Source organism: Aulostomus chinensis, chromosome 20 (genome assembly GCF_037954235.1).
Source record: "Aulostomus chinensis isolate RoL2024-O1b breed Wild chromosome 20, RoL_Achi_v1.0, whole genome shotgun sequence".
Lineage (NCBI taxonomy): Eukaryota > Metazoa > Chordata > Actinopteri > Syngnathiformes > Aulostomidae > Aulostomus > Aulostomus chinensis.
Window position 1 is genome coordinate 9,693,193 of NC_141339.1, and position 19,942 is coordinate 9,713,134.

The 19,942-nt window shown below is 41.3% G+C and overlaps 3 protein-coding genes across 5 annotated transcripts; 1 reads left to right on the top strand and 2 right to left on the bottom strand.

Moving 5' to 3' along the window:
• Positions 1-1,245: 1,245 nt before the first annotated feature.
• Positions 1,246-7,092, bottom strand: LOC147242761 (amine sulfotransferase-like). Its single transcript, XM_086190520.1, has 8 exons — positions 7,078-7,092; positions 6,471-6,619; positions 6,208-6,323; positions 5,746-5,954; positions 5,488-5,614; positions 5,011-5,105; positions 1,612-1,786; positions 1,246-1,479 (listed from the first exon to the last, which is right to left on the bottom strand). The coding sequence occupies exons 1-8, from the start codon at positions 7,090-7,092 to the stop codon at positions 1,376-1,378; spliced, it is 990 nt and encodes a 329-aa protein (XP_086046646.1). The 3' UTR covers positions 1,246-1,375.
• On the top strand, positions 7,003-16,054 carry LOC147242762 (serine/threonine-protein phosphatase PP1-beta catalytic subunit-like). Of its 2 annotated transcripts, none has more exons than XM_086190543.1 (8): positions 7,003-7,142; positions 9,835-9,966; positions 10,132-10,362; positions 10,818-10,922; positions 11,195-11,266; positions 13,223-13,374; positions 13,798-13,932; positions 14,021-16,051. In XM_086190543.1, the coding sequence occupies exons 1-8, from the start codon at positions 7,091-7,093 to the stop codon at positions 14,123-14,125; spliced, it is 984 nt and encodes a 327-aa protein (XP_086046669.1). In that variant the 5' UTR covers positions 7,003-7,090; the 3' UTR covers positions 14,126-16,051. The 2 variants fall into 2 exon arrangements, with proteins under 2 accessions (XP_086046669.1, XP_086046668.1); XM_086190542.1 differs by lacking the exon at positions 7,003-7,142 and adding an exon at positions 7,490-7,661 and having other exon boundaries at positions 14,021-16,054.
• On the bottom strand, positions 14,751-19,712 carry bpnt1 (bisphosphate nucleotidase 1). Of its 2 annotated transcripts, none has more exons than XM_086190545.1 (9): positions 19,602-19,682; positions 19,109-19,238; positions 18,910-19,014; positions 18,709-18,816; positions 18,467-18,515; positions 17,318-17,409; positions 17,031-17,228; positions 16,544-16,649; positions 14,751-16,409 (listed from the first exon to the last, which is right to left on the bottom strand). In XM_086190545.1, the coding sequence occupies exons 2-9, from the start codon at positions 19,226-19,228 to the stop codon at positions 16,258-16,260; spliced, it is 930 nt and encodes a 309-aa protein (XP_086046671.1). In that variant the 5' UTR covers positions 19,229-19,238; positions 19,602-19,682; the 3' UTR covers positions 14,751-16,257. The 2 variants fall into 2 exon arrangements, with proteins under 2 accessions (XP_086046671.1, XP_086046670.1); XM_086190544.1 differs by having other exon boundaries at positions 14,752-16,409; positions 19,588-19,712.
• Between the last annotated feature and the right edge of the window lie 230 nt (positions 19,713-19,942).

The window sequence follows — 19,942 nt, forward strand, 5'->3', positions numbered from 1 at the left end:
AACCCCCTCCACCACCCAGCTGCGCCTAGAAATTCTGTCCATAAAAGTTATGAACAGAACCGGTGACAAAGGGCAGCCTTGGCGGAGTTCAACCCTCACTGGGAACAAGTCCGACTTACTACCGGCCACACGGACCAGACTCTCACTCCTCCGGTAGAATGACCGAATGGCCCTTTGTAAAGGGCCATCCACCCCGTACTCCCGGAGTACCCCCCACAGGGTGCTCCTGGAAACACGGTCGTAAGCCTTCTCCAAGTCCACAAAGCACATGTGGACTGGTTGGGCAAACTCCCATGCCCCCTCTAGCACCCTAGCGAGGGTGAAGAGCTGATCCATGGTTCCACGGCCAGGACGAAAACCACACTGCTCCTCCTTAATCTGAGGTTCGACTATCGCCCTGACCCTCCTCTCCAGTACCCTGGCGTAGACCTTACCAGGGAGGCTGAGAAGTGTGATCCCCCGATAGTTGGAACACACCCTCTGGTCCCCTTTCTTAAAGACGGGGACCACCACCCTGGTCTGCCACTCCAAAGGCACTTCCCCCGATGTCCACGCAATGTTGCAGAGACGTGTCAGCCAAGACAGCCCCACTACATCCAGAGCCTTGAGATACCCAGGGCGGATCTCATCCACCCCCGGGGCTCTGCCACCGCGGAGTTGTTTAACTGCCTCGGCGACTTCTGCCCCGGAGATTGGACGACCCCCCCCCCCCCCAAGCACTCCCCAGACTCTGTCTCCTCCACGGAGTACGTGCTGGTGGGATTGAGGAGTTCCTCAAAGTATTCCTTCCACCGCCCAATTATCTCCCCAGTTGACGTCAGCAGCCTCCCACCCCCACTGTAAGATTTCTTTAATCACTTAATACATTGCCCCCATGAGGTTGATTTTTTTTTATAGAGAAATTGGATTGCCATGAAAAATGGTTCCAGCAGTCACTGCATTGACTAACTAGAATCATTGATTATTTGATTGCCACTTTCTAATATGTTTTTTGTTTATTTGACCTGCTTGAGTAGTTGTATCCTGAAATGGTGCTGTACAGCATTAAGTAGAATTTTGGTACGTGTCCACAACATTCCCGTACAGTCTGGACATCCCATCGTTGGGACAGTGGTTGAAATAACATATCCCAATAGACGCTAAATGCAAAAGTTTGAAGTTTGAAAAGTGAATATGCATAATAATAAAAAAATAAGCTTCTGTAAATACTGAGAGACATTTTTACATAAAAAAACAAATAAAGGAGAGAGTCAGTTATTATTTATTGTATTGGATTTGCTGACAATAAAAAAAAAAATCACAAAGTCAGACTGCAAATTTGTTTTCTCAATTGTAGCTGTCCACAATGAATGATTAACTGCTTCTGTTTGAACTCTTAACTGAAGGTCAGAGGAAGACCGTTCATTTTCTCTTGGAACACTCGATCAAAATAATCATTCTGAGCCACAGTGAAGACATTCTTCCATTCGCCAGATACACCTGCAACAAATACACACACACAGGCTTCATTAAAGCAAACCTAAAAAAATATAAGAGAAGGCAAAAATTAAAATCTGGCACTAATGCAGACGAATATGTTGACAAAACTGAAAGCACAGAGTGAAGATAAACCTTTGCGCATGGTCTCCGTCCTGTATCGATTTTTTTCAATTAAATCCTTGTAGTTTGCTTTGGGGTCTGTCTTCATGTATTTGAAGGAGGACATCTCCACGACGTGATCGATGGCTTCATCTGTCAGATCCTTTCCCAGGAAAGTGCAGAGCTTTACAACTTCCCCTCTGAGGTCCTGTCAGTTACAAAGGAGTTGCAGTCAAACCATGAAGTGTTGATATCTTAGCTAAATACAAGAGCTTTAAATATTGTGCTACCTATGTTTGATTGTTACAATTACAAAATAGAAGAATCTCTGCTTATTCTTAAATTGAAGCATGCTGGGGGCAAATTTGAAATCGAAAAACCCTCCCCCCAACAAAGATTTCCTAACTTGTTTGAGAACAGCACTGCTTTCTGATTATTTAGAATAAACTCACTGAAAAGCTTCCCTCGTATCGCCCATGCCTTTTAAATTACAGATCAAGATCACACTGCATTCAATTTAAGGACGTTAGAGTGCAATCTGAATATAAAGTTTTTAATCCATCCATCCCTTTTCTATACTTATCCATGAAGAGTCACGGGGACAGCATGAGACAGCCACCCCACCCTCCGAGCCACCAGTTTCCTTTTGTGTTTCAAGTTTAATATCTAATTAAATGTGCACACATACGCACACTGGAGAACAGAAATGTGAACATGGGACAAAACCGGGTTTTCTCGTTCTATTCCCCCTTGTAGTAGAAAAAAAGTTCGTACACAGGGACTTTTGGACGGCTCTTTTCAATCACTCCATAAAGAGCATATGTCAGGTTTGTATATATCAACAAATGGTTGCTTTAGTTCTTTCTACTTTACTGATTTGTTAATTAGTTTTAAAAATGTGTTGTTATATCCGTCTTTTTATCTCTAATTCAATGTCTTATTTTCGTAAAGGCCCTTCGAGGGACGGGTTTGCAAATTAGCAAATTCGCTACGCATACTATGATGCTCGTGTCAGATGGCCGTTTTCACCATGCCAATAAAACATAAAGTAAATAATAACCACAAACTTAAAAAAAAAAAAAATTCACAATGTTTTAGGAAAAAAAATTGGATTTAAATCATACTAGAGATGATATGTTAACAAATCCTTCAATAAAACAAAAAACCTTCAGAATATGAAAACATTCATGAAGTAAGCATTCATTAAAAACCCTTGAGCAACATAAGTCAGTCTGCTCCTCTTAGCTGTTGTACTGGATCACATCATACTGCGTTAATGAAGCAGTCAGGGACTGCAGGGAGGAAGACAGCAGGAAAATGAGTTTTGACCTTGAGATACTATCAGATTTCTGACTGATTGGAGAAAAGCACTTTGTGAAAGGGTTCGCATCATAACATGAATAATAAAACAAAGACTTTTAACTGTTAAACTTCCCCGGATGATTTCTTAAATAATGATTTTATGACTTTAGTAGTTGTATGTTCAAATGTACGAATGAGGGCTTTCAAATAATCCATCCATCCATTTTGTACACCGCTTATCCATTAAGGATGGCGCGGGGGGGGGGGGGGCTGGAGCCTATCCCAGCTGACATTGGGTGAGAGGCAGGGTTCACTCTGGACGGTCACAGGGCCATCAGGGACAGCAAGGGGCTCAGTATCTTGCTCAAGGATACTTGGACATGGTCACCAGGGGAAGTGAGGATCGAACCAGCGACCCTTTAGTTGCTATACAGCCACTCTACCTCTGAGCCATGCTGCCCCCTAAGTTTATTAATCAGTTTAGTTATTGGAATTCCATCTAATTAGTAGTGAGGGATATGAGGGGCTTTTTAATATTCTTACAGCTTCACATATGTGTTAGTGATTTATTCTATTTCAGTATATTATTTTAGATACAGTTCTAACAATTGTCCTAAGCAGGGTTAGCATGAGACTCACAAGACCAGACTTGACAAACAGGCATGTGAACAAAGGCCCTAACAAGCACTGAAAGAAACAATGAGGACATTTAGCAGAACTACCAAGACAAATAAACATAATATATGTTTCATCACAATCTCCCACCACTCAGGCACTCAGCAACAAACCTGCTTGAAGAGCTTGCAGTTAAAAGCTCCACCAAAAAAATGAGGGGTCACGCGCAGCAGGAAGTAAGGAAAAGAAAAAAACAAGTTGGACAGGAATTCAAGACAAAGCAGGATGCCACAAAACTGGGTTCAGTTCACATAAACTGAGGGAACGTAGACGTCAAAAGACTCACTAAGCGCAAAAATTGAAATTTTAAGCCTGTTATGATGCAGATAGGGAAATGCTTTTGTATCAAAGTTCACGATATCCATTATAAACATGATATATTATTTGTAAATACTAAATAGTGAATAAATTTACAACAATGACAATTCAAAAAATGTTTATTATAAGTTAACTATCATGGCTCATCCACAGTACCTTCACTGTAAATACGGGACCCACCCTTGGAAAAATAACGGCTATTCCTATTGTCGAATGTCTGTTACCTGTGACAAATTAATTTACTCTTCAAAATCATACAAGCTCTGAATATTATCATGCGAAACAAACCGCGTTAGTCTCTTAGGTTTTTGTTAGCGACAGGGCTTACCTCTGGCAATGTGCCATAATCCAATGTAAAATCCCCACTACACACGGACTCCATCATTCACGAGCAAAACTGCATTCATTTTTTCGTCCTCTATGCAGTCAGGGGGCACACTGGCACACGTGTTCAGGTTTTGTACTAAACTCCACAGATTCGAGTGCGAGGTTTTCCAGTTTTACTCTAAGTTTTATGGTCATGATGTCCCTCCAGATCCAGAGACAGGCATTTGTGGTTGGTCTCATCAGCTCGAGACTCTTAGTCACTGGAAGGTCAATCCAGTATGGGAGGGTCATGGCTAAGAAAACGTTTCTGGAAAAAGTCTGGAACGAAGACATATCTCCAGGTTTTGGCTCATGGAATTCTCGAGTGCCTTGGATACGGAGAAAATTCAATCTGGGATATCAGGGAAATCAATTAAATTCCAGAAACTATGGCAAACATTTCTAGATCAAATCACACAGCGGGCAGGACTCTCATGACGCCGAAGTGTTTTGATAGTGTTTGAATACTTATTTCTTTGTAATTTCCAAAGTATAATGTGACTACAGTCCCAGACGGCTACAGAATTTTTTTTTATAGAGTGTGTTTTTTTTCTCTTTCTCTCTCCTTTCTCGTCTTCTTTTCCTAACCTGCTTTGGGGGAGAGGGAAGGGTAAAATAGGGGTAATTGTTCAGGTTGTTCTGTACCTCCTTGTTCTCTTTTGCACATATGAAAATGAATGAATAATTTTTTTTTTTTTTTAAATCCCTGCTACTGCAGAACTCTATTCAGTAGCAAGCCTCCTCCTGCGGACGGGCAGTGTTTAGACCAACCTTCAACATGTCTTCATACTTGACAAAGTGTATGTCCATGTGGTCTTTTTCCTCGTAGTATTCTCTCACGTGATCAAACCACAATCCCATAAAAACTGTTGAGGAATGAGAGGGAACATTCACCATCACCAATTCAATAAGTTCCCCCATGTCACTTCAGTCATTTAGTCTATTAGTGTTAAAGATGATTTAAAGACAAAAATGACTCATCAAAGCGCCTTGCAGTTGTAGCCAATCATCAGGATCTTTGAGGTACAGACAGTAAGTCTGTCAAATTGTCAGGCCAGTGGGGAGAAAAAGAACAAACAGCTTAGTTTGTTTGTAATCATTGGTTTATGGGCAGTAACAGCAACACACCGATGAGGTGAGGACTTCCATTGGAAAAACACTATTGAGCAATCAGTCATGCTGCAACATGACAGGCAAATTATTTTATGACACAGAATTACAGCACCAGAAATGGTGTCCTGAACTCACCTCTGCCTTCCAGGAAATCTTGAAAGAAATCTTCAAAGCTTTTTGGTTTTTCCAGCATGACCCAACTGTGAGCAAAGTGGTAAAGGGACACCAGGACGTCCTTGGGGTTCCGTATCACATACACAACCTGAACAGAAGCAGTTAAAGGGATTGTGATTGTCAGGCATTTTTTTTTTTTTTTGTCATTGTAACCACACCCTTCAGCCTGAAAGGATTCATTTTGATAGTGGACAAGAAAATAAGAGGAAGACTAATTACTTTGATTCTCTTATCCTTGACTCCGAGTGGCAACATGTCAGGGGGTAAGTGTGTGCGAAAAATCCGGGGATCGGGTCGGTCTCGGGAATGGTTGTCCACAGTGCCCCCCTCCAGCCAGGGAATACGAATCCTATTAGTTGCATCTTCTACCTGGTCAACGTGGACAGTGTCCATGATCTTGATAAGAATCTGCTGCATCCATATTGTGCCTCCATGGGAAAGAACAGAATAGCATTTTAATACTTCCTCATACACTGTGATGCACTGACTGAAAACCTTTTCAAAAATTAATGGAATTTTGTTGATTCAAGTACAAATTCTAAATTCCCCTCATGATCGCATCTAAATATAAAATTCTATGAGTGATTAATGAGTGTTGTTTTTTTGCAGAATTTTTTTTCCTGCAATGCCTCAGGAATGTCCTTGCTCCTGGTTAATACTGTTTGCAAAAAAAAATCTTACCTGACTTTGGGAATGTGACCAAACATATATCACTGGGTCGGACTTCCAAATCCTTGAGAGCATCGAGGTCTTTTGGTCGCAACCCTTCCTGCACCACAAAGTTTCTCTTTTTGTATCTGAACAGATAAGGGCTTATTAGGTCCAGAGAATCCATCAAGGATAAAGTAAAGTTCTGGAAAAGTAAAAGCACTCAACAGAAACAGAAAAAAATAGAGATAATCTTAGACAGTCCTGTCAGGCAGCCACCACCCACATATATATACCTTGAAATACAATCTTGCTCAATCAGCTCAGTCTTAACCTGTTCTGCCAAGGTGTGATAATTGAGGAAGACAAGTCCTGTGCCTTTGGTGACGAACTGACATTTGCATACAGAACAGTTTACCTCCTCTGGCAAAATTCTCTTCTGTTCCTTGTTTCAGGAGTTAGCTGCAGCTAACAAATGTGTAGGCCTTACATATAGGTTTCTTTTCAAGTCAACTGTATCTTTTAACTTTTGCAATAATTTAGATGACAAATAATGTGATATATCATCTTTGTTGGATTTTTGTTTTATTATCTATAATCAGTGAATATTGTTTATTTTGTTTTGAAAAGTGCTGCAAACAAAAATGTATATTTTTAATTGTGATAGCAAACTTTACTAGCTATATTAGAATATAGAAGCAGGTCAGTTAAGTGCAAACACTCTAAAATTGCAATGTGCGTTTTTCAGTGAGCAACATAGTGATGAAGTAGCCATAGAATAGAAGGATTCCCATGAAATACTGCGAAAATGCACTGTACGCTAATAACTTCACTCAGTGCGCCTGTTCCCATTGAGCCTTCAAGTCAACATTCAGGGTCAGTTTCACCTCTTTTATCCTCCACCTGCGTGTGAAACATGGCGGAAAGCGAGCTGAACATTGACAGCCTCATCTCCCGCTTACTGGAAGGTACCGTCTCCGTGTTGTGTCAGTCTTTTATGTAGCTTTATCAGCCAAGTGAATGTATGATTCCAGGAAGATTTCCTGAAGTCGTTTTACCTTCACATACATTTGCTTGTCCCTGTAGCATATCACCAACACGTAAGCTAGCGGCTCCTCTCGCAGGAGCAAGTTAACGTTATTATGGCGCCACTAGCAGCGGCACGTTCGCGAATATTTGCCTCCACACTGCGTGGGTGGCGCAAAAAAAAAAAGAAGGAAAAAAAAGCGTTTGGCTGTCAGAGAGACACAGGGATAGTAAATTATTGTTAAAGGAGGTCAACCCTAGCAGGGCTAAGAAGGTTTGCATTAGTTAACCTCTCTCTTTGATTAAAAAGATAAAAAATCATCAGCGGTCGATGGAGAACCGTGAGATGTTGACGTTGCGAACGGTAGTTGTCGTCGCCTGCAGCATAAAGAGTGTGCAGCAGCCGGGAACACGGCCACATCCGCGGACACACCCCCTTCCACACCGGCAGCATCGCCGTGGTTAGTAATCACTTGCTCTGACGTGGAAATGGTTTGCTTACACACATCAGGTGTTTGCTTCATCAGAAATAAGGACCATTTAAACGGTTGTCGAGGAACTAAAGTCCTCCTACGGTTTGAAAGTTGATCCTAATCCGAAATTCAGCTCAATTAACTTGGAAGCTCTTGGTGTTCAGAGAGACTTTCTATAGAAGTGGGAGACATGTTGTGTCCCGCAGTTTAACACATGGAAAACCAAATATTGATATACTCATGTATGTACTCATGTATCCGGAATATCTACTGAGGAGGAAGTGTATATCTTGTTTTAAGTATGACGATGTGGTACGTGTTGTTGTTTTTCTGCCAAAATGTCAGTAGTATGTAAAATTATTTTGTAAATTTTAATGCATAGGGGGAGGGGATTTTAAGACAACAAAAACAAACTTTAAAAAACATTAAATTGAGGCAGGGGCTTAATTTGGAACAGAAACTGTAGGGAGATCGTATACCTTGACAATCGAATATTATTAATTCCAGTGATTTTTTTTATTACTATTTATGTTTTACTTTTATTTTGCATTTAAATTGATGAGGTAGTGTTAGTTTGTCAAAAGAAAAAAGATAAGTGATAATCTTGATTATGCTAAATTTATATTTAATAAATATCTGCAAACTAAAAGTTGACGCTTGTAAAGTTTAAAACACAACAGAGCTATAGAAATTCTTGTTTTTGTCATTGTTGAAACGATGCCTTTAACTTACAGTGGTCGTGTGATCATTTCTTTTTCAAGAAAGCATAAGAATGTCACTTCAGCCAACATCTTGCAATTAGAGCCTGCCTCATGTTTACTGAGCAAACTCTTGTTTTCATTCCTGATATGGGAAGCTGCCCTCTGGACTGGGTGTCCTCCCTGCTCTCTCACACTTGCAGCTTAGTTCACAAGCTGTCATTTTCTGTATTGTCCTTCCTGTGTTGACTGGAGTAAACGGCATGGCGGCGTAGTAGCGAAGCAAACGCAGTAGCTGCTTGTTTTTAAGTTACGACGAGATGAAAATGTGAATATATTTCAGTCTGCGAGCGGTGATGTACAGGTGCGTCAGAGAGAAACATATTTAACATCAGAGCCATTAGTCTGAAAGCTATTTATGACTAAGGAGGATTAATATTCCAAACAAATAATCCTGTTTACATGCAGCTGTGCAATTTCTAGCGAGGCCTGCCAGAAAGATGAATTGTGTAAGCAAATGTCTGCTGTCACCTCCCCTCTGTCTGCTTTAAGTATTACACACAGTGTTGGACTTCTCAGTTACACGTCCTCCTTAAGTGTGTTCACGAAAGAAAAGAACATCTCTCCATTTTGTTGCCAATTTGATTGATTTGGTCCGTTGAATGTTTTAAGACCAAGATTTAGACTGTATTTTCAGAAACATGATGAATTCATAATGCTCCGTAGCAGTGGACGGAGGTGTTTCCTCATCTGGAAACTGGCGAGATGTCATTTGACACAAGCTTGCAAACTGCTGTTAAACACATATTCTAAATATTCATTCAACATTCAAAGAATGCTCCTAACACCGGACTAATATTAGCATATCCCATGTCTTCATCAGAGAGAGGCCAGATTCTGACCATCAAAGCTGTTCAAAATTCAAATTCAGAATCTTGTCATTTTTGGAATGTCAGTGTTCATGCAAATGTGGTCAATTAATAAAACTTAGAATGTTAACAGAATGTGGGATAGCTTCTTTTATCTGTAATAGAAACTGATAAATGTCAGATAAACAGTGGTGTAAAAGGGCCCTACAACGTAAGTTCATTTTTTTATTCTTAAGCGCCAGCTGTGGGTTAGAAGACATGCTTTTTGTTTGTCAGTCCTCCCATCCACCCGTCCAGCTGGTTATCGCAATATCTCAGAGACTTGAGGATAAACTAAGAGATCTTGGTGGTCAAAGGTCAAGTTCACTGTCACAGACGCATCGTGGAGGCATACAACACATGTGATGCAGTATATAGCAACGTGACAGATAAAGGATAAACATTATCTAAAAGCATTATTGCATAATATCTTCTTAGAGCGCTTTTTGCCGTACCCTAAACTGTGTGACCATACTTACTGTCAGGTATTCACTGTTATTCAGTTCACCATCAAATGGCAAGCCCATGTGATCTCGTTCTACTTCAAACTTCCAGTGCGAGGATGTCGTCCGGGGAAGATCGTACAGATGACCGAAGCCGAGGTACGAGGGCTCTGCATCAAGTCCAGGGAGATTTTCCTCAGTCAGCCCATTCTGCTAGAACTGGAGGCTCCACTCAAAATCTGTGGTGAGAAAGTACTACTTTTTTTTCTCCCTCAAATAACTTCCCGTTTCACTTGGATATTGTTTACAGTAACTTGCGATTAGAGCCTGCTTTGTAATTACTGTTTGTCAGTGTGGGGATCTCAATGTGACGCGCTATGTCGTGAAACGAATGAACCCATGATTCCAGGTGACATCCACGGACAGTACACAGACCTGCTGAGGCTATTTGAGTATGGAGGCTTCCCTCCGGAGGCTAACTACCTCTTCCTGGGCGATTATGTGGACAGAGGGAAACAGTCGCTGGAGACCATCTGCCTGCTGCTCGCCTACAAGATCAAATACCCGGAAAACTTCTTCTTGCTCAGGGGGAACCACGAGTGTGCCTCCATCAATCGCATCTACGGCTTCTACGACGAGTGTAAGTGGGAAATCACCTGTGCACGTGTACCGGCTAGATGTCAATATTGTTGGATGTGACAGGCCAGTTGTTCATAAACAATCAATTTTGGATATATGTGTTTATATATTTGTTGTTCTATCCAGTAAAAAAATTCTAAATGTGCTAAGCTGCTCGTAATCTGCACATTTTGAATATTATATTAATTTCATGCCATTTTAAATGGAATGCCTGATTTTTGCCTCTCAAACTAATAAAATATCAAGCATTCCTCTTCAATTAAGTTTATACCACCAGTCTTTGGCCCAAGAGCAATCCAATCAACATGATCAGATATAAACAGTTCTTCTGAAATTCCATCATAGAATCAGAAGAGAGGTACTTTCAGACACCCTCACTGTCATGACGAAAATATAGAACTTCTCTGTTCATCCGTAGTATTTCAACCTCTCTCATTCCTGTGTCTTTTCATACAGGCAAGCGCAGGTTCAACATAAAACTTTGGAAGACTTTTACGGACTGTTTCAATTGTTTGCCCATCGCTGCGATTATTGACGAGAAGATCTTCTGCTGCCATGGAGGTTTGTGAAGCATCTGTGGAATGTAGAAACCAGTAACATGCTACCGGATAATGTGACGGTTTGTCCTGGTGCGAATAAGTTATGCCTGCCTGTGTGTTTAAAATGGCCGATTGATTTATCACTACATTCTGATTCTTCCTTTGTGTGATGTTATTAGGAAGTAACAGTGATAACTGCACGTGAGCTTTTTTTGTTCTGATGTATGCACGTATGCTGGGGTGGGGCAGTGCTTCGGTGCGACGCCTTTAACGCCATCGTATTTTTCCATTTAGGGCTCTCACCTGATCTGCAGTCCATGGAACAAATTCGACGCATAATGAGACCTACTGATGTCCCCGACACAGGTCTGATATTATACCAGTTGTGTTCAGTAACATAGCGGTGTGTTCAAAGACACGAGCTAAACTCAAATTCTTTACAATTCGTTTTTATTTCCGTGCTTTTGGAACGCTGCACATCATGTTAAAATTCAAAACATGAAGAAAAATGTATCCATTTATGAATTAGTTTACAGAAAATGATTAAAAAAAGGAATATTGGGCCGTAAAAAAAAATAGCAGTGTTAAGATTTAGCAGTCCTGTGGATCACTAAACTACTATTTAGTTGTATAACCAATGTTCCTGAGAACTGCTTCACATCTGTGCTACATGGAGTCGATCGACCGCTGGCACCTGTGAACAGGTATTCCAGCCCAGGATGATTTGACAACATTCCATAACTCCTCTGCTCTTCTTAGTTTAGCCTTAGAAACAGCATCCAAGTCTTCTCTCGGTTTTAGGTCCTGGGATCAAGCTGGCCACACCGTAACTTTAATTTTGTCGGCCTGGAACCAAGATGCTGCTGGCTTACTGGTGTGTTTGGGGTCACCGTCTTGTTGAAACACTCATTTCGAGGGCATTTCCTCTTCAGCATAAGGCAACACGACCTCTTCAAGTATTTGGATATCAAGAAGTGTTCCACGACCCCTGGTATCCGCTAAATAGGCCCGACACCACAGTTGGAGAAACGTCCCCATGCCGTGATGCTTGCACCACCGTGCTTCACTGTCTTCTGTGCACTCTGGCTTGAATTCCGTGTTTGGTGGTCGTCTGACAAATCGTCTGCAACCCTGGACCCAAAAGGAACAATCTCCCTTTCATCAGTCCACAAAATGTTTCTCCATTTCTCTTCAGGCCAGTTGATGTGTTCTTTGGCAAATTGCATCCTCTTCAGCACATCTTTTCTTTTTAACAGTGGGACTTTGCGGGGGCTTCTTGCCGATAGATACGCTTCACACAGGTGTCTTCTGATTGTCAGAGTACTCATGGGTAACGACGGATCTTTGATCACCCCGGAGCTGGTCACGGCTGAGTTTCTGCCATTCTGGCTCGTCTGTGATCCACTCGAATGGCAGTCCTCCGTTTTCTTCCAAGTCTGTCTGGCTTTTCTTTACATTTTAAAGTGTTGGAGATCATTTTAGCTGAGCAGCCTCTCGTTTTCCGCTCTCGCTCATATGTTTTCCCTTCTCCAATCAGCGTTTTAATCAAAGTGCACTGTTCTTGTGAACAACGTCTGGAAAGACCCATTTTTTTCTCAAGTTTTCTAAGACATGCATGTACATCATGTGCTGGCTTCATCCTTCAATGAAGGCCACCTGATTCACGCCCGTTGTTTTTCACAGAATGAATGTCCTCACTAACCGAACTCCACACTGCTATTATTTTTGCACACGCCCCTGTGTCCGTTTATTTTGCATTATGAGTGTTAGTTTATGAGTTAAAAAAATACGCTCAGCGTCAGTTGTCGTAGTTTTGCTCGTAAAAGTCGGACCCATTCAGTATAAGAATTGTTTTCCTTGTTTTTGATCACAAATTTAACAATAAACCAATCTTCTGTCATTTTGTTTAAAAATCCAAGGTCAAAGGTCAAAGTAAGCGGCCCATTGTACATATTTCCACTGAGCATCATGTGTAGAATGTCCTGTGTCATCAGTGATGCTGCTGCTGTTTTTATTAATTAGCAAAATATTTCCTTACCATGACATCCTGAGGTAGAAGCATTCCACTTGAGGCCAGATCAATTCAGCATAGCGGCAGAACTGCTTCATCTGTTGTTTGAACCCTTCAGATGCCAATCTAGTTTCAGACGTATCCTATCAGTTGTTATGATGGTAGTCAGTTACTCTTTAATCTCTGCTCATCGTGAGATTGTCTGTGTAAATGAAAACAGCCGATTAGAAATAAGGGAAAGGTCCCGCACGTCACCAGAGAAGGGCCTTAACGACTATCTGACCACGAGCTTTTGAATCTCTTTGTTCCAGGTTTATTGTGTGACCTGCTGTGGTCTGACCCAGACAAAGATGTCCAGGGCTGGGGGGAGAATGACAGGGGTGTTTCTTTCACTTTTGGGGCTGACGTGGTCAGCAAGTTTCTAAACCGTCACGACCTGGACCTCATCTGTCGAGCACATCAGGTAACATCAAAATGATGGGCAATGCTGCTTTATTTAAGGCAAATACAGAAAAAATATACACATAGAAGAAACAGAACTGATACAGTCATTAAACTCTGACGCTAAGAAGGAAGTATGGATTTGATTTGAAAAAGTTACTTCTTTAAAAGTAAGAGAGGTGCCAGTTGCATCCTGTCCTGTCCCTCCTAAACACGACGGAGGTACATTAATAGGAGCATTGTCTGTGTTCCAACTAGACGCTAAAAGGATACCTACAGCAGAAATGATATTGTATATTTTTCCTCTTATCATGTTGTCATACTGCCCAAAACCAGTTGCAAAATTAACTTGAGCAGACCTGTGTGTCTCTGCTCCAGTGCTGGTCGCTCTTTGAGGGCTCGCTTTCAGTGGACCGTTATTATTTACTGTCCTTGGACCCTCCAGGTTGTTGAAGACGGCTATGAGTTCTTTGCCAAACGACAGCTGGTGACACTCTTCTCTGCTCCCAACTATTGTGGGGAGTTTGACAACGCAGGCGGCATGATGAGTGTGGATGAGTCCCTGATGTGCTCCTTTCAGGTAGGACCCCACCCCACCCCACCACCAGCTTCCCCTAATTCTGCTTTATAACACGGTCGGTATTTACAATCTCCCTCTCATTTCTCAGATCTTGAAGCCATCAGAGAAAAAAGCCAAGTACCAGTACGGAGGGGTGAACTCAGGACGCCCCGTCACCCCACCTCGCACTGCTCAGGCACCTAAAAAGAGGTGAGCTGGCAGCCCCCCCACCAACTCCAAGTGTCCTGCTCCTCTCTTGGCTGGTCCCCGGCCCACCCCCCTGCAGGCTGCCTCAAACACTCCGGCCTTTTCTCAGTCAGCTTGCTTTCCTGTAAACACTAATTCCTGGAGTGTTTTTTTGCTTGTTGGTGGGTATTTCTATGAATATGTGTGTGCCCCATCCCCTCTATTTTTTTAATGTGTTACTCAGAACTCCGTTAATTCAGCAGTACTCAAAACGAACCTCCTAATTCAGGCCCGACTGAGGTAAAATTGCATGTCTGCTCTGAAAATCACTTTGTGTGTTCTCCTTTGAGGAAAAGAATATCAGAAGCCAATAATGGAGAGATGATTCAGTTTTGTTTTCAGTTTTATGGGTTCTATCACAGATAGTCAGACACTGACAACTGCAGACTCAAAACAACCGCCAATAGAGGATTTCCTGCCAAAATGTCCTCCTTATCCAACCTACAAACCCAAACACACATCTTGTCCTGCACCTTATTAAGCTTGTCAAACAAGCCGAAACCAAATGTCTGGTGAAGAAGGCAGTTTTTAGGATGGGTTTATTAGCTGCGGGGCATTAAACTGCATGCTCCTGCAAATGTCACAGGTTGGGTGAGCACTCCTCTGTTAAGTGTTCAGTTCAGTCCAGCAGTCCGCCAGCCACCGTCAAACACGTCCACAAGTCTCTCCAGGGATATCGGGAGCAGCATTTACCCAATTTAAATGTACAAGAAATGAGGTGTTTCTCAATAAAAGATGCTTCTGCCTTCAGATGAACCATTTACATCGTGTTTTTTGTGAGTTTATGCTGGCTTGTGAAATTGAGACAGTTGGTTCGTCGTCATCTATATATGGTCGAAGCCAAATATTTCCTGTCTCGCTAATCTGTGTATTATTCATGTTCCCTTAGATTACTGCCACGCCCCCTTCCCTTATACATAGCTGCAAATGGTAGCTACAGCTTGGCACAAACTTAGTTATTTTCTTCATGGATTATTCTTCAGATTATTTTCAAAGTTTATCATTTAGTCTATAAAACGTCAAGAAAAGAAATGCTCATAAATTCCCAGAGGTGTTGTGAATTTTTTTAATTCATCCCACTGTCCAAAATCACTCAGACGCTTCAGTCTTCACCCAAATGACAAAAAAAGTCATACAAATCCTGATATTTAGATAAAAGTTCGAAACTGCTGAATGCTTGACATTTGTGCTGAAGTAAAAAAAACAAAACAATGAATGAAATGATTAATGATTGAAAATTGGAATTAATTTAGCAATGAATTGTTGCAGCTCTTTGCCACGTTTTCAGCTTTAACTCAAGAACGTATATCTTCCTGTGGAGATTTTTAAAAAAAGTGCCGTAAATACTGCTTAATAAAAGCACAAACATTTGGATGGAAAACTAATGCGCGTTTGACCTGTAACAAGAGACACAGCCTCCATTCCATGTGCTGCACCAGGAGATTCCTACACGTCAGTGTTTTAAGACTTTTTGAAGATTTTTTTTTAGCCTCTTATCCCTCCCTTCAAAATAAAGCCTTACATTGTGTGTGTAAAGTGGTTGAAGGATTTCTGTTCTTGTGTAAATTAAGTGAGTGGAAGCAACATCAGTGTGTGCTTTGAGTTTGTTTTCTTTCAACTGAGTAACACAGATGACATGGGCTTGCCAGTATGAGAGGACATTGTGCACCCCCCCCCCCCATTCAAGAGAATGACATTCTGTTTATTGTTGGCATTAGTCTAGTCACTCTCACGAGACATTTCTAACTCGCTAATGAGCACCCTGAGTATTTTTTATTTAAATCTTACCTTTTGCATTGTAAATCTACCGATCTACAAGTTGGAAACGGTGTCGAACTCTTTTGAGATTTGTACGAGTTTGTTTCAAACAAGTGAAATAAATGGAAGTGCTGTTGAGCCTGCATTCTTCCCCTTATTGTTTAATTCGGTGTTTAGTGACACACTTTCCCGTGTGTAAATTCCAACGTTCACATTTCTACATGTTGTCACATGAAGTCTGGGGCTATAAAACGCCATCTATTAGGCCTTCTGTCAGGAATGCTTCGTGATAAGGTAGTTCAACACTTGAGGGAGGTTGGTGACTGTTGATGGAGACGCTCCTCAGTCAGACTTCAGGGCGTTCAGTACCGACTGTGGAACTCTGCTGATGTAGTACTCATGGTTTCGTAGTGTAGCAAGAACCCCGGCAGAGTTCATGTGCTTCACATTAGCATCATAGCGGTATGCGCTGTTGTACACATCAGTCAGTTTACCTGCGGATTAAAGGCAACATATAAAATACAGATTAATTGACCCACATGTGCACATACCTTGGCCTGCGTTCATTCTGTTAAATGTACAGAAGCACAAGGACTAGCGTGCTAGATTCATGATTTTTTTTTTTAACCTCCAACAGCACGCAGAATTGCTTCAGGAGCGCAGGTGTCCCACTTCTTGCATCCCGGACTAGCAAAGACATAAGCAGAAGCCTTCCCTTCCACAAGCTGGATTATCTGCAGAAATCAACAGGAAGGTTTATTGTCAAAACATCTTTTTTCCCCTGTCATTTGCTGCAGCTTTATAGTGCAGTTTTCACCGTGCATGAATCATGAGTATTTGGTTTCTGTGGGAAAATTAAAATGAATTTTGAACTTCATTTTCAGCATTCCATTTTTTTTGGTTACTTTTACCTACTGTTTTGTACACAAAATTCATAACAGTTTTTAAATTTTAAAACGCAAAATGTATTTTCCCATTCCAGCTGCAACTAGTATCGCACATCAGCAGTTTGGTCAAAAAAGATGAAAGAAAAAACCTGTTGCTACGTAGAGACGCGTGAACGTGAAAAAGTAGTCTTTAATCTGGAGTTCTGCAATCTAGTTAGTGCATCTCACCTTGTTTCCTGCTCCTCCCACCCTTATAACCTCATGAGGTTCCATGGCGTCTACACAGTCCGTCACAAGCTTGTTGCTATGGGATCGGGTTGTGGTGACTATACGTCTGTCACCTGGAACTTCCTGCAGCTGAAATCCAAACGCGCCCAATCCCAGCATGCCCCAGATGGTTCTTCCTAAAGTCGCCCCTGCTCCAAGCTGGTGAGGACAAAGTCTGAAGTTAAGCACAAGAGAGTGGAACAATAAATGTAGGATGCAGTAGGAAGATTGATTAGTTTGGTCTGCACCTGGTAGTTGTAGAAGGGCTGGTTGATGACGCCTGCGATGGCTCTGCCTCCGTATGCAATTCCAATAAGCACCGTCACATTGTCCAGGAGCCCTGACATCACAACGCCACATGACACTTCATCAGTTACGCTGCAGCAAGTTCTTTACAAACAGAGCAGAAAAGAACAAGCGTCAAGACATAAGATTAAACAGACAGGAAGCCACAGGAAACAGAAACACACAAAGGAGGGAAAAGAACGATGAAGCTTTGACGGACACGAGGACAACAGCAACCCAACAACCCGACACAAACATGTAATAAACATGACAACACTAATTTTAGTTAACATCCAACATTTTTTTTATGTTGGTTTACACGTGCCGAACACCTTGTTAACAATCTTTATTCACTGGCCTGAACTTTGACCACCAAAATTGTTTCAGATCATCCTTGAGTCCCAGGGGATTCTTCTCGCAAATCTGAAAAAAAATTCTACAACGCGTTCCTGAGATATTGTGAGAATATAAGGTGACAGAGATTTTGACCTTAGACCACCATAATCTTGACATTTCCCATTTGTGGGAAATTTAAAAGAAATTTCCTCAAGGTATTCCTTTGACAAACTTCAAAACAAAACAAATTATTGTCGATAGATCAACAACAGCTCTTTTTACAAGTGAACTTCAATGGACAAGAACTGCATCGCTCGCACAGATGCCTGCAATGCAGCAGACGAAAAATATTTTTGTTGCAAGTCAATTAACACAAACAGTGCTTGAATAAAAAGCTTATTTTTAGCATCTTCTCTCGCTATGAGCCATTAGCTCCCTAAGACCATCAAGCATGTGTCTCCTGAATGTGGCCTGAACTACATCTAAATGAAGTGAAGGTACATGGAGTCACAGCGCTGAGCTGTGGATGCCCTAACGACCTCTGATCTGCTGCTACTCTGTCCTCTTAAAAGTGGTCTCAAAACATTGATTTTCTCATTGGAATTAAAGACTGAGCCCACAGTTATGAGAGTGTAGGATGTGTGTATTGAAAGGCAATTACTTTTATGTGGACTATTTTATATGGGTCTTTTTAAGTTTTCTATGTTTTACTTTGAAACCCATTGAGTTTACCCATGAATTAAATATGCCTTGTAAATAAAACGACCTTGACTTACCTTCGGTGTACTCCTTTGTGCCATCAAGTGGATCTACCCACACGACCAGCTGAGATATATTTAAAAAAATGTATAAATTATGTGTTTTCGCACACAATCAGTGATACTTATACATTTTTCCAGTGCAAAAATGTTAAGTATTTTGAAGGTTAATACATGCAACCACTTTAGTACTACTACTACTACTACTACTACTAGTTATTAAGAATAGATGTGGCGGTTCTGAATTAACTTGCTGTTACCTCCTCCTCTTTCAGCCCACTGTATTCTGCAGGACAACTCCTCTGCAGTATTTCCTCTGCCTGGCCATTTTCAACGATGTCTTCGCTTGCGTCATTAGATTGAAGTTCCTGTAGGAAGTGATACAATCGTCCTTTGAAGGATTCTTAATTTTAAAACTTATCCTCTTTGGCCAAAAACAAAACTGTTAAGAATACACTCACCTCCTCCCCGATGATGGTGATTTTAGGAAAGTGTTTTGATAGCGACGCGCAAATGCTCTGCTGTGCTAGTCTGTCTGCCAGAGTTTGCAAATCATTGGCTCCGCTCTGTTGATGGGTACACACAGGAACCAGAATAGGGAACACAGAAATCAACTTTACTAAAAGTATTCACATATTGTCTCGTTGAACGGGATCTCACCTTTTCCACAATGCCAAGTTTTCCACTGTGAAACACGTTCCTCACAATCTCTCCAGCTCTCTCAGCCACAGAGTAGGATGAGGCCAGCAGGCGCAGCACCACAGCTGGACTCCCGGACATGCTGCAGCAGCTGCCGAGGGCGTACACACACCAACATTACATGCATTACAAGTAAATACATACATTTCAGTATGACTTAAGTGCGTTCACTGTAAAGCTGCTTCAACCATGACAACCATACCAGGAAACGAATAGTTTCTGTCATTTCTATGTACTAAACAGTAAATCTTCGCTAGTTTAGCCCATAGTTTACCCGCAGAATCCTATTCTGACCTTTGTATTTCAGTCTTTCCAAGCTAACAGCATACAGCATACGTAAACTCGGTAAACTAGCATACTTACATTGCTAGCTACCTCAGTATTACATTTTAATGCTTTAATTGTAAATGACAACATGGCACAGTAAAAAGAATACTCACTTATTTCAACTCACAGGTAAATCTTGCCGGGTTTCACAGGGTTTACAAATTGAATTTTTAACAGTACTATGGTGACGTATCTTTGAGCCAAAGAGTAGAGATGAATTGACAAGATAATTACCAGCCCACACAGAGAGATGACGTGAACGATCTCACTAAAGGACAGCTGGAATGTTTGACATGACGTCTATGAATACGTATATTAACACGTAATTGCCACCAACGTCAAGCTAGAGATGATTTAAACAAAGGAGGTTCCGACAATCTTTGTAGATTATATTAAAACTAAGAAAAATATTAACTTGTTGTTGAGTAACTAATCCGGAAGTACAACAATGGTACTTATCTTGCTCTG

Excerpts from the sequence above, each read along its gene's own strand:
- LOC147242761 (XM_086190520.1), bottom strand. Across the intron at positions 5,615-5,745 it reads TCAAGGATAAGAGAATCAAA|GTTGTGTATGTGATACGGAA; the intron begins GTAATTAGTCTT and ends GCTTCTGTTCAG. Across the intron at positions 1,480-1,611 it reads GACGGAGACCATGCGCAAAG|GTGTATCTGGCGAATGGAAG; the intron begins GTTTATCTTCAC and ends TATTTGTTGCAG.
- LOC147242762 (XM_086190542.1), top strand. The coding sequence starts at position 7,532 with ATGGAGAACCGTGAGATGTTGACGTTGCGAACGGTAGTTGTCGTCGCC. Across the intron at positions 10,363-10,817 it reads CTACGGCTTCTACGACGAGT|GCAAGCGCAGGTTCAACATA; the intron begins GTAAGTGGGAAA and ends CTTTTCATACAG. Across the intron at positions 10,923-11,194 it reads GATCTTCTGCTGCCATGGAG|GGCTCTCACCTGATCTGCAG; the intron begins GTTTGTGAAGCA and ends TTTTCCATTTAG.
- bpnt1 (XM_086190545.1), bottom strand. The coding sequence starts at position 19,228 with ATGTCCGGGAGTCCAGCTGTGGTGCTGCGCCTGCTGGCCTCATCCTAC. Across the intron at positions 19,015-19,108 it reads AACTTGGCATTGTGGAAAAG|AGCGGAGCCAATGATTTGCA; the intron begins GTGAGATCCCGT and ends ACCCATCAACAG. Across the intron at positions 16,650-17,030 it reads TGGGAGGAGCAGGAAACAAG|ATAATCCAGCTTGTGGAAGG; the intron begins GTGAGATGCACT and ends TGATTTCTGCAG.